We start from the raw sequence: 14,476 nt of genomic DNA on the forward strand, positions 1-14,476 counted from the left end.
GACGTCAGAAGTGCCACTGCTCCACTTAATCGGTAAATGTGAGCACAGGCAAATTCAATTCTTAAAGTGTACTAGTGACACGGGTACATGTTGGCTGACTGCTGTATTTCAGTCATTTGAAATCAAAACATTCTAAAGACAGAGATTGACCAGCAATACCTCTCTGTGGGCGTCACATGTGGGTGACTGACATTCACTGCCCCCCCTCACCATACTCAACAGCACTGTCGGCTTTGGACTCCTTCAGGTTTCTAGGATCTACTATCTCCCTGAAGTGGGAGTCCAACATCAATACAGTCATCAAAAAGGCCCAGCAGAGGATGTACTTCCTGCGCCAGCTCAGGAAGTACAACCTGCCTCAGGAGCTGCTGATCCAGTTTTACACTGCAGTCGTCGAATCTGTTCTCTGCACTTCAATACCTGTCTGGTTTGGATCGGCCACCAAACAAGACAGGAACAGACTCCAACGGACAGTCAGGTCTGCGGAAAGGATAATCGGTGCCGACATGCCCACTATCCAGGACCTGTACTCCTCCAGAGTCAGGAAACGGGCAGGAAAAATCACTGCTGACCCCTCCCACCCTGGACATCACCTGTTCCAACTTCTCCCCTCTGGTAGACGATACAGAACACTGTTCACCAGAACCAGCAGACACGTGAACAGTTTCTTCCCTCAGGCTGTCACGATGATGAACAGTTGATATCATAGTGACATGAACAATCCTCTCATAACAATAAACCCATATTTATTACAGCACCCTCTTGCACAATGCACCATTGCACTACTCATGTTTACAATTTTTATTCTTATTCTTATTTGTTTAATATATACACTTTTTTTATCCTGTATATAATAAGTTAATGTTATATGTTTGTGTGTACCTGTAAATTGAGAGAGTGTAAAAAAGCCGGAGTCAAATTCCTTGTACGTGTCACTTGGCCAATAAAACCGATTCTGATCTTCTGATCTTTTGATTCTGTTTCAGACTTGAGACCATGCAGTGGGGGTCAGTGATGAATGTAGTATTGGTGCAATGTTCTGTATGTAATTTGGTATTTATACAGTCAAAACAGTATATCAATTACTCCCTCTTTGGACAAAAAATTAATATTGATTCATATTTTGCAACCACCTGCAGGCTGACAGGAGGTGGCAGAGCAGTGTCGACTTATTTAATGTTTTCCCAGCAGCAGAAGAGTTCATGAAGCTGAACCGGCGGGGTAAGTCATTCGCTGAGACTTTTTTTTCTGGTCACTTTTCCAGACCAGGTGAGGTCTGTTGTGCTCTTTACTTCACTGAAATGCTTTAATACGGCCACGCACACAAGCTCCTCTACTTTATATAGAGTTCATCAAAATTCATCTTATTATTGGTTGTTTGCTTCTACGTTTCGACCAATAGGCACAGTGTTGCTATGCCCTATCGATCTGCTGATTGGCTGTCGCGGCTGTCATTTATTCACCAAGCCAATTTATCTGTGAGTCGCATGTCAAGATAATTCACATCGTGCGGAATGTGGGCTTTGCTTCGACCTGTTATGATTTGTTCCCCCCTCAGCTATTTCCGCATGGGTGCGAGTGTCTCACAGAGAACAATATCGCAATAACTTCTGTGTGACCGTGCTACGAAAAAAGCAGCGTTGTGATGGTTACCGACCGTGTGAATTGTGTTTATTAAACGACGTCATAATGGTAAATCGTTTCACAGAGCCCTGCGTTATGTATATATTTTTTTTTTCATAACACATTTTAACAGACTGAGCGTCTACCAAAAAAAAACACAACCCAGACAACTCCACATACATCCAATGTCTTCTGCTCAGTGACACAGACTAACCTAACTTGTGCGACGGCGCTTTGTCTACGAACGCGGAAGTACGCAGCGGTGATTCATCTCGCTCCTGCTGGCTCGTTCGGCACGCTCTCGCGCTGCCTGTTCTGAACTCTGCGGGGCATCGCTGCGCGTCAAAACATTGCGTCTCTGCAGGACTTGCCTGGGCCGAAGAGTGGAGGGAATCTGCCGGGGAAGGAATGCACAGCGGGCTGTAGGATTGGCACCGCCGCGAGGGAACCGAGGAGGCGCGACGTCCCCTTGGCTACGTGGAGATCCTGCTGTTTCTTCCCTTCAAAGGTAAAAAGGATTTTCTCTGCGCTTTTTTTTCTCCCTCACCGCGCTGTATTTGTTGTTACGCACTGTTTTCATGTCGTTCAATGAAACGTTCTTGTGTATTCACATGCAGCCTCTATCCAATACTTGAAAAACTTTAACACAGACTCCAGTTACACATTTTGTATAATTACAACAAAAAGACAAATTCGTGCTTTTGTATCCTGTCAACACGCAGCAGCAGCAGCAACAACAACAACAACAACAACAACACTCCCATGTGTGGACATGTTCTCCCCGTGGATGGGATGCTGAGGTCCACTCTGTCTGGTGGTTGTTGTTATTAAGACGCGTGCTGCTGGTGACAGTCCTGCACGTATGCGCCATCATCCGCGTGCGCGCGCGCGCGCGCCTGGCCGTGATTGTGCGCATCAGCTGTGATCAATGCGGGTTATCGCGTAACAGTGTGATCATGAACTGTGACGGGGATCACCTGATTCTCATCGACCTGCGAACGCCATTGATGATGTTGAAGCTTTTCAAAGCGGCAGGTGTGTGTGTGTGTGTGTGTGTGAGATTTCAGCATTACTGAGCTGAGGCATCCCCGCCATCTGTGCTCCCTGTGGTGGCTGAAGTTCTGCCCCAGATAAAGACACACACACACACACACACTCTCACACACACACACACACACTGTAAAAACGTTGTTTTGTTTGTTGTTTTATTCCCCCCCAAAATCTCCAAAATAAAGTCATTGTAAGTGGAAGTAGCCAGTCGAAGAATGGACACGCATCTAGTCACAACCTTTCCTCTCTGTTTTCATTGCAGAGCGTCCACAAAGATAGTTATTGATCATGCGAGGCATCAATACAGTGATCGAAGATGGAGGTCAGACAGTTGCAGGCCTTGAAAGGTGATCCCTTATAGACAGGACTTGTATTCATAAACAAAATTTGCGTAGTAGTGTTGTGCCTATCGACTCTTTCATCGCATCACCCACTTTTTTATTTTGACACTGTTGTCACATGTCGACCTTTCAGGAGTGAAGTGAGTGAATGAGGTATGAATTATTTCCACAATGGACTGGCACTTTAATGAGCATCCTAAGTGTGTTTCTTTTGGGATTTTGGGGTGTGGAAATATATAGGCCCAATGTGTTTCAGAAGCACAATACCGCTGTCCTCTGTGTACAGGGCGAACAGAAGATTAGAAGATAAAACATAGCAACAGTAAACAGACACACACCTTGGATGCAGGAGCATCGCATCCTCAGTGAGATTTGATATGTGTGTGTGTGTGGGGGGGGGGGGGGGGGCTTCTCCCTCTAGTCAGTGATGTCATGCTGCTGCACGCTGTTGGTCTTGGTGCAACACTGAATGAAGAGCAGGATGAAAGTACATGTAGTACAAAAAAGAGCGTCCACGAGCTGTTGCCTGCGCAGGACACACTGAAGAGACGCACACTGCTTCTTCCCTCTGCCTTTTCACTGTAACACCCTGTCCCCGTCTGACTCTCATCCATCCACCCTCGTCTCTCGTCCTCCCCTCTGTCCTTCTCCTGCTCTCGATCATTGTCAGAAAACGGCATCAGCAGGGGCAGCATCAGTGCGTTACATAACAAAGGTTGTTTTGTTGGGATACAAGGGCCCTTTTGGCTGGTGAGACTCGCGGCACGTAACCTTTTGTGATGACACCCAGAAATGACTAGAATGGACAGCTCGGCGACCTCAAACGACCCCGTGGCAGGACTGATGAATAGCCAGATTGACAGCAGAAAAAAAATAAATACACAAACATGCTGAGGGATGAAGAGAGTACATGGGCAGGCAGACTAAAAGTTAAACTGGTAAAAGACGGACAAATACTATGGACTCGCACTGAGGTTATGCAGACGGTCTCTGTCCTGATGTGTCTCGTTCGATAACATTTTTCTGCTGCTGGACCTCATCTGGATCTCTGCGATTGGTTTCTCTAGTCATCTGATCATTTAAGCAATTTGTTAGTCTGTCTGAGGTTGTTGTTGTTGTTGTTGTTTTCTTTGTGCAAAGCAGCCTGGGTTGACTCTTTTGCGTCAGCAGCATCCTTGTTCCAACCAAACAAATGTTTCCTTGTAAAATGATTTTCAAGCGTGTCCACCCACCAAGATGAGTGTTGGAATCTGATGGAAAATTGTTATGAAATGTCAAACAGTGTCATAGTCCTGCCTTTGATCAGGTCCGGGACATTTTCGTCTATTTAATGTGGTGATAATATAAACTTATTGCTCACCTCATGTTTGGTGGATCCCTTGTCATTACAGCTGTGTATTTCATTTTGTTCTATGTTGTAATTCTGCCATTATGAAGTGAATGTGAGAGAAACCAAAATAATCTTTTTGATGATAGGCACTTAGGTTGCTGTTATAAGGTATTAAAAAGATATTATGGCGAAATCAGTAAAGCTTATGCCTGCTCAATCAAAATCATGACATCTCCAGGCCTGCAACTATTATTATTTTCCATCACTATTTTAACTGCCATTCTTATTCCTGGAATGTCAGAAAAGAATGTATTAATGGTTGTCACAAGTAACCAGTGTCTGGCTTGTTTGACCAATAGTCAAAACCTATATTACATTTAAAACGATAGAGACAGGGAGAAACATCAAATTCTCATTGCTAAATAACCAGAGGTTGATATTTATGCTTGATATTGGCCATTAATTGAGAATCTAAACTGAAATTTCTGTCGACAGACAAACAAACATTCCACTTGTACAAATATGTCACTTTGCAAAGCTTCGCTTATAAAAGCAACATAGAACTGAACCCTTAATGCAGACACAAATCCGACCGGCGACAAAGCTGAGTATGCTGAGTCTGTGACTTTAAACAAAGTCACAGGTTCAAATGGCAAAGGTACTGGTGGGATCCGAGGAGAGGGGAAATCCGGTGGGCAGAAGACGGAGGGTTCCAGGGCATATGAGCCAGAGGGGTCCGAGTGTGGGTGGAATCAGAGCGGAGGAAGCGGTGGCCGGCAGTGAGGCTGGAGGTGATCACATGAGGTTATGGAACGAACTGGCAAAGACTGAAGAGGAGGACCGTGTATTTAAACAGGGGCAGGTGGAAGAAGTGGAATTGGCGGGAACAGAAAGTAGGTCAGAGAAACACAGGGACACTTTCAAGACAAGTTCATTTGTGTAGCACATTTTAAGTATAGCGCTTTATAAAGTATAAAAAAAGGCATCATGACAAGTTGCAAAGGCAACGTGACACAACACAAAAATAAACTTTAGTTAAATAGAGAAGAATGATAATAAAAAAATGATAAAAACGATAAGAAATAAAAAAGTAAAAGTATCAGTGTAAGAAAATGGGTAATTATTTGATTCCATAAAAGCCTGTGGCAACCAAGCCTTTAGCCCTCCACTTCCCGCCCAGCGACAGCATTAAAATATCACATTAGTGAGAAGCGTGTGTCTTCATCCAAGGCCGTTGACATACGCCGGCTCTGTCGTCTGGGCTGTAATGAAGCGATACCTCAGAGAGCCACTGCAGACCCTTGAGAAGTTGTGTGACAGACAGACAGACTGAAACGCTGCACTGCTGTTGAATATCACTCTGTTAAAGGCCCGTTAGCACATTGTAAGATGCACTACGTTAACATGCTGACAGCTCACGGTAACCGCATCCCACCGAGTAAACTTCTTGTCGTGTCCATCTCCTCAGATGCATATCACATTCACATTTTAGTGCTAACGCAGCAGTGGAGGCTCAAAGAGAAGCTTACATTTAATGTAATTAAAGTTGGAGCTCAAGTCTGATGCTTGTGTTCCTACATTACTTACGGTACGGAAGACTAATTACTCAACTGTAATCACATTTCATCTTTCGTCAACTGATTAATCAAGTATCTGTTACCTATCAAATGCAAGAAAATAGTGAAAAATGTCCTTAAGCTCGAGCTGATGTCTTCAAATGTTCTGTTTAGTTCCACCGACAGTATAAAAACCCAAATATGTCCAGTCCACACTGATATAAAATGGAAAAAAAACAAAACAGCAAATCATCTTCAATGATGAGAAGCTGAAAGAAAAAATGTTAGGTTTTTAAATGTGTTTACTGAAAATATGACCTGAAAAAGCAACAGATTATGAAAATAATTTCATGTGTTTCAGCTGAGCAGTGGATCGAGTAATCGTTTCAGCTATAATTACGTTCTTGCAACAATACAGCCTTCAAATATAATTTTATGAAGTGGGTTTCCTCCATAGATAAACACCTTGTATTACAGTAATAGTATTGACGCCTTATGACAGGACTCAATAGTTTTGAACAGAATCTTTGAGGACCGGAAGCTTCATAAACTTCTCGCTCCTTCTCCTCACTCCTGAAATGTCCGAGAGGATTAAACATGCTTTGGGTTAAACATCAGTGTGTGTGTGTGTGTGTGTGTGTGTGTGTGTGTGTGTGTGTGTGTGTGTGTGTGTGTGTGTGTGTGTGTGTGTGTGTGTGTGTGTGTGTGTGTGTGTGTGTGTGTGTGTGTGTGTGTGTGTGTGTGTGTGTGTGTGTGTGTGTGTGTGTGTGTGTCAGGGGTCAGCTCTGACAACTGTGCTGAGCTTGTCTTTGTGCCTCGATCCCACGCCGCTGGCACCGCGTCAGAGGAGAGAAAACAAGGGCATGTCTCACTGCCTTATGTATTTATATCCTCCCGCTCCTTCCCTTTAGCACTGGAGCCTTTATCAGCCTCCATCCTGTAACACTAAAAACAATCGTGCTGAAGAGCAGTAACGTAATGAGGACACTCTCCCACTCTTCTCTCTGTGTTGTTCGTCACAGAGGCCTCCTGCTCCCATTCAGTATTTTACGAGTTCTTCCAGATGGCTCAGTAGAGACAGACAGGAGGGAGAGGAGACAGAACGGGACAACATATTGTGAAGGTGACGAAACGTCTCGTAAAAATTCACAACAGTCGTCTTGTGTAAGACTCAAATAAATACTTTGATTTGATTAGAAAGGTCATGTTTTCTGAATTGATTTGAATGATGAAGAATAGTGGTTGAGACAGGTAGACAATAAAACTGTCTCCTCCATGACTTCATGAGAAGTGCCACTGGGGGGGGCAAATTAGAACGAATCCTGCTTTTGATGTGTTCATCAATCATCAGTCGACAACACTTCAAAGACGATGACTGCGCCACAAGGTTGGGATCAAAGGCCTCCAACTGGTTTGTAGATTTCTCCTGTACAGTAGTGAGTCACAGCAGAGCGCCGTCCTCCCGTCCTCAGGCCTCTGGGATGAGTCCATGAGTCCACAGGCCACTTTGCTGATCTTCTAAGTCACCAGGGCATACCAGCACAAGTATTTTAAGGGCTCGGTCTATTTGGATATCATGGATGGAGCATAGCATGATCCTGACAGTTGTGCTAGGCTGAGCAGATTATCTCCGCGGCCTCAAAGACTTAAACACAGAACGTGAGCAGGCACAGCGGCCCGTGAGCGCCGAACAGGTCTGCATTCGACTGGAGCCAGTGCCGAGCGGAGACCACCGGCAGAAGAATCCGTATCTGCGACTAATGGTTTATTTGTGATATTCTGCCGATACTTACCGATTGGCTGCTTGGTGAGAGATGCTCCTCATATACAGTCCTGAAAACCAAACGTTGTGCTGTAGTGATGATACAAAAGTGGAGGGAAGCGGCAAACCCGCACAGCGGAGGACATTTGGTCTTTTAGCTTTAAACGAGATTAAGTCTACAGCCGTGCCTGCAGCTCTGTGACGCTGTTCTTAGAGTAATGCCAAGTGGACCATCTTCGTTTCGCTCTTAGAACCTGTGGGCCACTGTGTTTGAACGAATCATCTGGAGCAGACCTCCTTCTGTGTTTGCAGCCTAATGCACCATGTCTCATCTCATCATAGCTTTTTGAGTTTTTAAGAGTTTGACGGATGCAAGCACGCTGGAGAATTCTCTTAACCTGCAGAGCAGACTGTAATCCCATCAGCGATTATTCACCGGTGGCTCTGTGTGCAACATCATCGTACGGAGGCAGCTGAAACACAACCATGTGACCATTAGCTGCTGTTGTCATCCTCCCTGTGCTCAGGTGTTCGCCTCCCAACCCACCGCCCACCACGGCCCTCACCTGTGTGTTGCGGTGCTTCCCCTGTGAGCCGACCTGGGCTGGCAGTCCGTTCTTGCACCGCCCGCCAACCCCGCCCATGGTCCGAATGACGCGCTCCAAGACCTTCCAGGCGTACCTGCCCAGCTGCCACCGGACCTACAGCTGCATCCACTGCCGAGCTCACCTGGCCAACCACGACGAGCTCATCTCCAAGGTAACCGGCGGCAACAGCAGTACTCTGCTCCAGTGACTTGACTCATTTTAACAACAGTGGTTGCCCGTGGAAACAGTTAGGACAGTACACACCGAAAAAGAAAGGACCCCTTCACAGACACATGTACGTTACTTCGTGCTATGTTTTATCATGGGTAACCTTGTTTTACTTTAGAAACAATTTACTTTATAGTGTCTCTTTCAATTTATACCACAGATAATATTACAGAATATAATTTACAAGGATTAACAGCGATTAAATGGACAGACATTAAAGATTTAAAATGAACAGCAGGCTGAACACCTGTATGTTTGTGTCAACTGCTGCCACACTATTGCCTGTGCATGGATTATGTTATAAGCTGGTTAGTGATTTGGATTATGAATGCACTATCACTTTTTCCATGTGCAATGTGTATAGATCGCCCTGTCTCAAATCAACATGGAGGCTTTTTTTTTATAGAGAATACACTGTCTGGAAGAGTAGTTTCTTGTTGCAAACATTTCATCTTTGTCTCATCTTGTCTCTGCAGTCATTCCAGGGCAGCCAGGGCAGAGCCTACCTGTTCAACTCTGTGTGAGTATCTGTCCAAAAGGGCAAAATCCCTGTTGTTGCATTTGAACCCACCTGTTTAGAAATGAGTTTGCAGGTGACTTCATGTGTTAAGAACAACATTGCTGAACACAGGAGACAAGTGACCTAACAAGCTCAGGTGTAATAAAATTGCTTTGTAAAGCATGTTGTTCCACATAGTGGTTGTACTGTTTTCGAAGCTACAAAGCAAATGGAGCCAGTCTGTGTCTCGCAGCGCTGTCATTATCAAGCAGAATTGATTGGGAAAATTAGACTGTTTGAATCTATGCTCGGTGGCCCGGTGCCCTATCTGTATGCGCTGAGTGAGTGGGTGTGGGGTAGTGACTCACTCTGAACACATTATAAAGCGCAAGTAACTTGAGCAACTTTCCCAAGGCTCATTCATTTATTTTTTTTTTTACTTTTCTCACTGAATGCTTGTGTCTCCTTCCTCTCTACTTCCCTCCCCACACTCTGATTTTCCCTCTCCTAGGGTGAACGTTGGGTGTGGCCCAGCAGAGGAGAGAGTATTGCTCACAGGCCTGCATGCTGTAGCAGATATCTACTGCGAGAACTGCAAGACGACCCTGGGCTGGAAATACGTAAGTGTCCTCGGCAGATTTGATGCACAGCACAGCAAACTGCATCCAAGGTTAGAGGACGATAAACTGGGAGGTTGCTATTATGGCACAACCTAATTTTATTTGCACCCTTATTATTTTTGGAGCTCAATAACCCCCTCAGGGTCAGTGCAATGGTACGGCTGTGGGCTGAATTATGAATTAGATAGACTTTTCGGAGCAGTTGGAGACATGACGGAGAAGTCTCATGTGACTTGTTATGAAATAAAAACACTAATTGGTGCTTGAATCATCATATGTCTCTCAAACTCAGACGCGGATTTTATACTAGATATTGTTGTGGTGTTGTTAAAGTAGACGTCCATTTCATGTGGCTAATTTTCATCACGGCTTTGATGGTCATTGAGTGTTAATAATTGTTGAATTAGACTTCAGGAGGACTACTGCAATAACACTGACAGCTAGGCTTAAAATTAGAGCCATGTACACCGCAAAAGCATAGCATATCAAAATACACCTGCACTATGTATTTAGTACAGACGATATTTTAGGTCCCATGTTAGGGTGAACAAAATAGGATCTAGCTGTCTTCATGAATCAACAGAGCTGAGCATGTGCAGCTGTCATCCGTGAGCCCTGTCAGCATGGAGGTGAGGGTTTACATTATTGGGCACGTGACTGTATCCTAAAAGTGTTAACTCACATACACATGTACATACACCTTGTATCCTTGTTTTTTTTTTTTACTTCTGAGAAGGCTCCTTTGACAAACTCTCCTTGCCCGACCTCGGACCATTATGTTCACTGCTTCGTGTCTGACCTTAAACCTGATTCTTTAACCTCTAAAGCTTAAAAATAGCTATTTTCCTTATGGTGCGACCATGCACAAGCTTAGAAACACCGGATGGGAACTTATGGTGGACTTCCTTTAATATCAGCCAGAGCAGTGTTGATTTTTTTTGCACTTGTCAAAGTTCTATTGAGAGGCTTGACCCACTGCACTTCTGCAACGAGAAATCTGATAATGTGCGTCTGCAGCTCTGAACCAAAATAGACAAACAAAGCAAAGCACAGATGGTCCAAAGAGAAAGTACGTCTTATATCAGCCATGCTGCCGCCGTTTTCCAGCCAGGATTTTGAGAATGAGTGGGCTTTAAGAAAGAACACAAGGTGGTTAATGGACTTGGACAGTAAGCAGAGATGATCATTTTGGGCCATTTTTATGGCATTGATTTGAAACCATATACTGTACACTATTTGCTTATAGGGGTTTAAAGCATATTTTCATTTACATCGTTTCACTGCTCGCTGCCGTCATGGACAATTCAAATAAAACAAATAGGGTTAGGGTTAGTGGTGATATCCACAGAACTACATATTACGGTGTAAAATATTGTTAAGCTAGCAACGCTCATTTGGGAACAATTGTCTGTTCGTTGTTTGTTTTTTTACAATGAGATTATGTAATCAAATTTACAATATTCATTGACTTTAAAAAAAAAAAAATTAGCTACGAAGACATTCAATTTCTTGTGGAAAGAGTCTACAGCCATGATTCTCGCTCCACAAGCAATGGCCTACTGATTTTAGCATGCTAAAGTCTTAGGGTGTTAGCATGCTAAAGTCTTAGGGTGTTAGCATGCTAAAGTCTTAGGGTGTTAGCATGCTAAAGTCTTAGGGTGTTAGCATGCTAAAGTCTTAGGGTGTTAGCATGCCAAAATCTTAGTGTGTTAGCATGCTAAAGTTTTAGTGTGTTAGCATGGTGTTACCCTCAACTGTCCTTCACTCTGTCAGAGATATGAACCTGTTGATGTCCTCCATCCACCTGTCATTTGAATTAACTGCCGTCTCTCTTTCTCTCCTGCCCTCCGCCACGCCCTCCAGGAACATGCCTTTGAGAGCAGTCAGAAGTATAAAGAGGGCAAGTTCATCATTGAGCTGGCCCACATGATCAAGGACAACGGCTGGGACTGAGGGACGAAGCATCCGGGACACGATCGCAGCGGTGGAAAAGAGGGAGGGGGACCTGGGTGACTGGATGGATGGACAAATGAATAGAGGAGGGGGAGCGATGTGTGGTGGGTGAGTGTGTGACTTTGGTTTGGCTGATTTACCATAAACCTTTGTAACTCTCTGCCCGTCCCTCCCTACAATGCCCCTTGATGTATACATACACATACACACAAAAATGAGATTCCAGACATCCCAGCTTGACAGAGAGACAGACTAGGCAGGCTTGTATGCAGCTAGCAGGACTAGGTGACTGGCCAGCAATTATAGACATGCCATCTTATTTACTTGTTTTATTTTGGTACTGAAACACAAATTGATAGCTCTTAAAAAGGTGTTAACACCCCCCTTTACCTTTTAGGAAACATCATCATTGTGTGATGTATGTCTAAGAACAATGTTAAAACCAGTAGTGACCAGGTAATTCTGTGGAAATTAAGACAGAAGGACCCGGGCACGGCCTGATGGGGGTTCACTGGCCTTGGTGGAAATGCTGACGGACATTCACTCTGTCTGCAGCATGAATGAGATGATCTAAAATCCAGCTGATAGGGGCCATGCCAGCTGGGCTAGTCATGAGGCCTGGCACTGAGGCTTGGCACGGAGGCCTGAGCACATGGATGTGTTAGGTTGGGGATGGGGGGCTCACACAACTCAATATGGTGGGAAGGAGAAGATCCTGATCCAGTTATGTCATTGCTTTGATGGCTGCTGGCTGGGATCCACTCCATGTCTTGCTGGTGATGTAGTTGAGAATGAGCAGCAGCGTGAGCTGACCGTGAACAGACAAACAGCCACCAGCTTGTCCCAAAACCCCGCAGGAATTTGCCCTCGCAGCAGGAGAGCAGCTCCCCTGGGTTTTATTCATCTTTCGATTCGAAAGGTGTTTGGCGAACACATTGCTGTGTCCACCTTTGTTTCTTTGCCAGGTAGAAATTTGTTTCTTTGCCAGGTAGAAAAAGACAACATGAGCGTGTCTCAGGTGAGCGATTTTCAATGGGATTCCCTAAGGTTTGCAAGCAGCGTGAGCATCTCCCTGCTGTCGTGGGCCGATCAGCATAGATGACACGGCTCGGTAGGCTTTGGAGGGGGGCAGCTAGTGATCAGTCAGACAAATACGACCTCTGTTATCATGCAAGTAACAGGCCCTTCCACATAGTTTGATTTGAAGAAGCAAATGGCTAATGCATGGGGTAAGGGAAATTTAAGTTTTACTAAAGATACAAGTTACATGACCACTGAGGTGTGTACTGTAGATTCATGTGTATAAAAGGTAATACCTATCACCTCTAGGCTCTCTTTCAGTCTGGGATGAAGACTGATAAACTGCTGTTACACCTTCACCAACTGTCACGAAACTTTATGATGAACCTATTGGGCAACATTATGAAGCACTGGACTAGATAGACCTATTTTTATTATTCTTCATCATCTTTTCAGGTTTTGCATCAGTTTTAGAGCATTTTTCGTATTTTCTCTCACTAAAAATTTCTCATGCATCATGGGCCATTGAGTTATGATATATGAGGAAACATTTATGGGAAGCTTGTTCAGGTACCTTGATGCTAACTTTTCTTTGCAATGGCCTGGGTCCTACAATTGATCCCGTGGAAATGCAGCGTAAATGCATGCATGATGGAAAACTAAGGTTTTCTGAGTTTTGTGCTCAGTCCGCATCACATTTTTGTGGGGGTGGGGGGACTTTATGTAAAAGAGTTGTACTGACACCTTGTGCTGTAAAACAACGTCTTATCGGTTGCATCAGTACATTTGAGCTATGAGATCCCTTTGCAATGGCACAAAAGCATTAGAGATTAAATGTGATCCTGGTTAATTTAGAAAAACTCAAATTAGTCGACCTGTCACATATAGTTTCTTATGATGTGAAAATGACTCATGAAGTTGCTCTGTGAATGGTGAGCCCTGTTAACTCAAACCTAAAGACTAAACTCTCTTCAGTAATACTCAGCAGCTGACTTCTCAGTCGGAGGCGATGAAATGAAACCCAGCACAACCAAAGAAGCCACCCATCAACAATAATTTGACCCAACAAAAGATCTCATTTTGCTTGGGCAAAGTGTTGCAGAACAAAGGGGTGTGTGTATAGCTGAAAGCCAAGGTTGCGGATACCCTTTCTCTGTGATATATATATATATATATATATATATATATATATATATATATATATATATATTGCAACATGAGTTTGTAAACAAAAGATCTTAATATATATATTCTATTTACTGTATTCACCATGAGGATTACCATTAATGTCAACCTCCGTGTTACAGACTGTAAATAGTGTCAATGTATTGTGTTTTATCTATGATCCATATGATGAATGATTGAATGAATATGATTTCAGTCATGTCATGCTTTCTCTCTGGTACCCCACATTGGCTGTACAATACTACTTTTTTTTACTGAAAATGTTTAAATTTTAATGTATTTTGTAAAGGAGGATGCTGATGTTGACTATATATCATTGGATCTTCATCTAATAAATAGCACCTTGATCAGTATGGAATATAGTTTGTATCTTTATGTGCAAACTTAAATCATGATAAGTTTGAAAACATTAGAAACCCCAAGCTACTGGTTATATCAGACAACTGAAAGACAGGGTTGTTGGTTTATTTTTAAATTGAGCAAAGGTCTTTTATTGCTAATGGCTTCAACTTTGCAACTTAATTTAAAAAGGTCCCTTGATCAGCATTGTGTACAGTTCGAGAGCCCTTTTTATGACACTTATCTGAAACCTTCGTAATACTTAGGGCCCCAGTGGATAATTTTTGTACTTTTCTGGCAGCATCTGGAGGTGAAGGTGCAAACCGCAACCAACTGAGCAACCAACAGGGACACTTTATGGTGGCGCACCGCTGATTCCATTT

General features: G+C 43.7%; 1 protein-coding gene across 2 annotated transcripts; it reads left to right on the plus strand.

Moving 5' to 3' along the window:
* The first annotated feature begins 1,913 nt into the window (after positions 1–1,913).
* On the plus strand, positions 1,914–14,107 carry ypel2b (yippee-like 2b). Of its 2 annotated transcripts, none has more exons than XM_035622394.2 (5): positions 1,914–2,131; positions 8,190–8,421; positions 8,954–8,997; positions 9,488–9,596; positions 11,460–14,107. In XM_035622394.2, the coding sequence occupies exons 2-5, from the start codon at positions 8,305–8,307 to the stop codon at positions 11,547–11,549; spliced, it is 360 nt and encodes a 119-aa protein (XP_035478287.1). In that variant the 5' UTR covers positions 1,914–2,131; positions 8,190–8,304; the 3' UTR covers positions 11,550–14,107. The 2 variants fall into 2 exon arrangements, with proteins under 2 accessions (XP_035478287.1, XP_035478286.1); XM_035622393.2 differs by lacking the exon at positions 1,914–2,131 and adding an exon at positions 7,342–7,707.
* The last annotated feature ends 369 nt before the right edge of the window (positions 14,108–14,476 follow it).

This window comes from Scophthalmus maximus, chromosome 11 (assembly GCF_022379125.1).
Source record: "Scophthalmus maximus strain ysfricsl-2021 chromosome 11, ASM2237912v1, whole genome shotgun sequence".
Lineage (NCBI taxonomy): Eukaryota > Metazoa > Chordata > Actinopteri > Pleuronectiformes > Scophthalmidae > Scophthalmus > Scophthalmus maximus.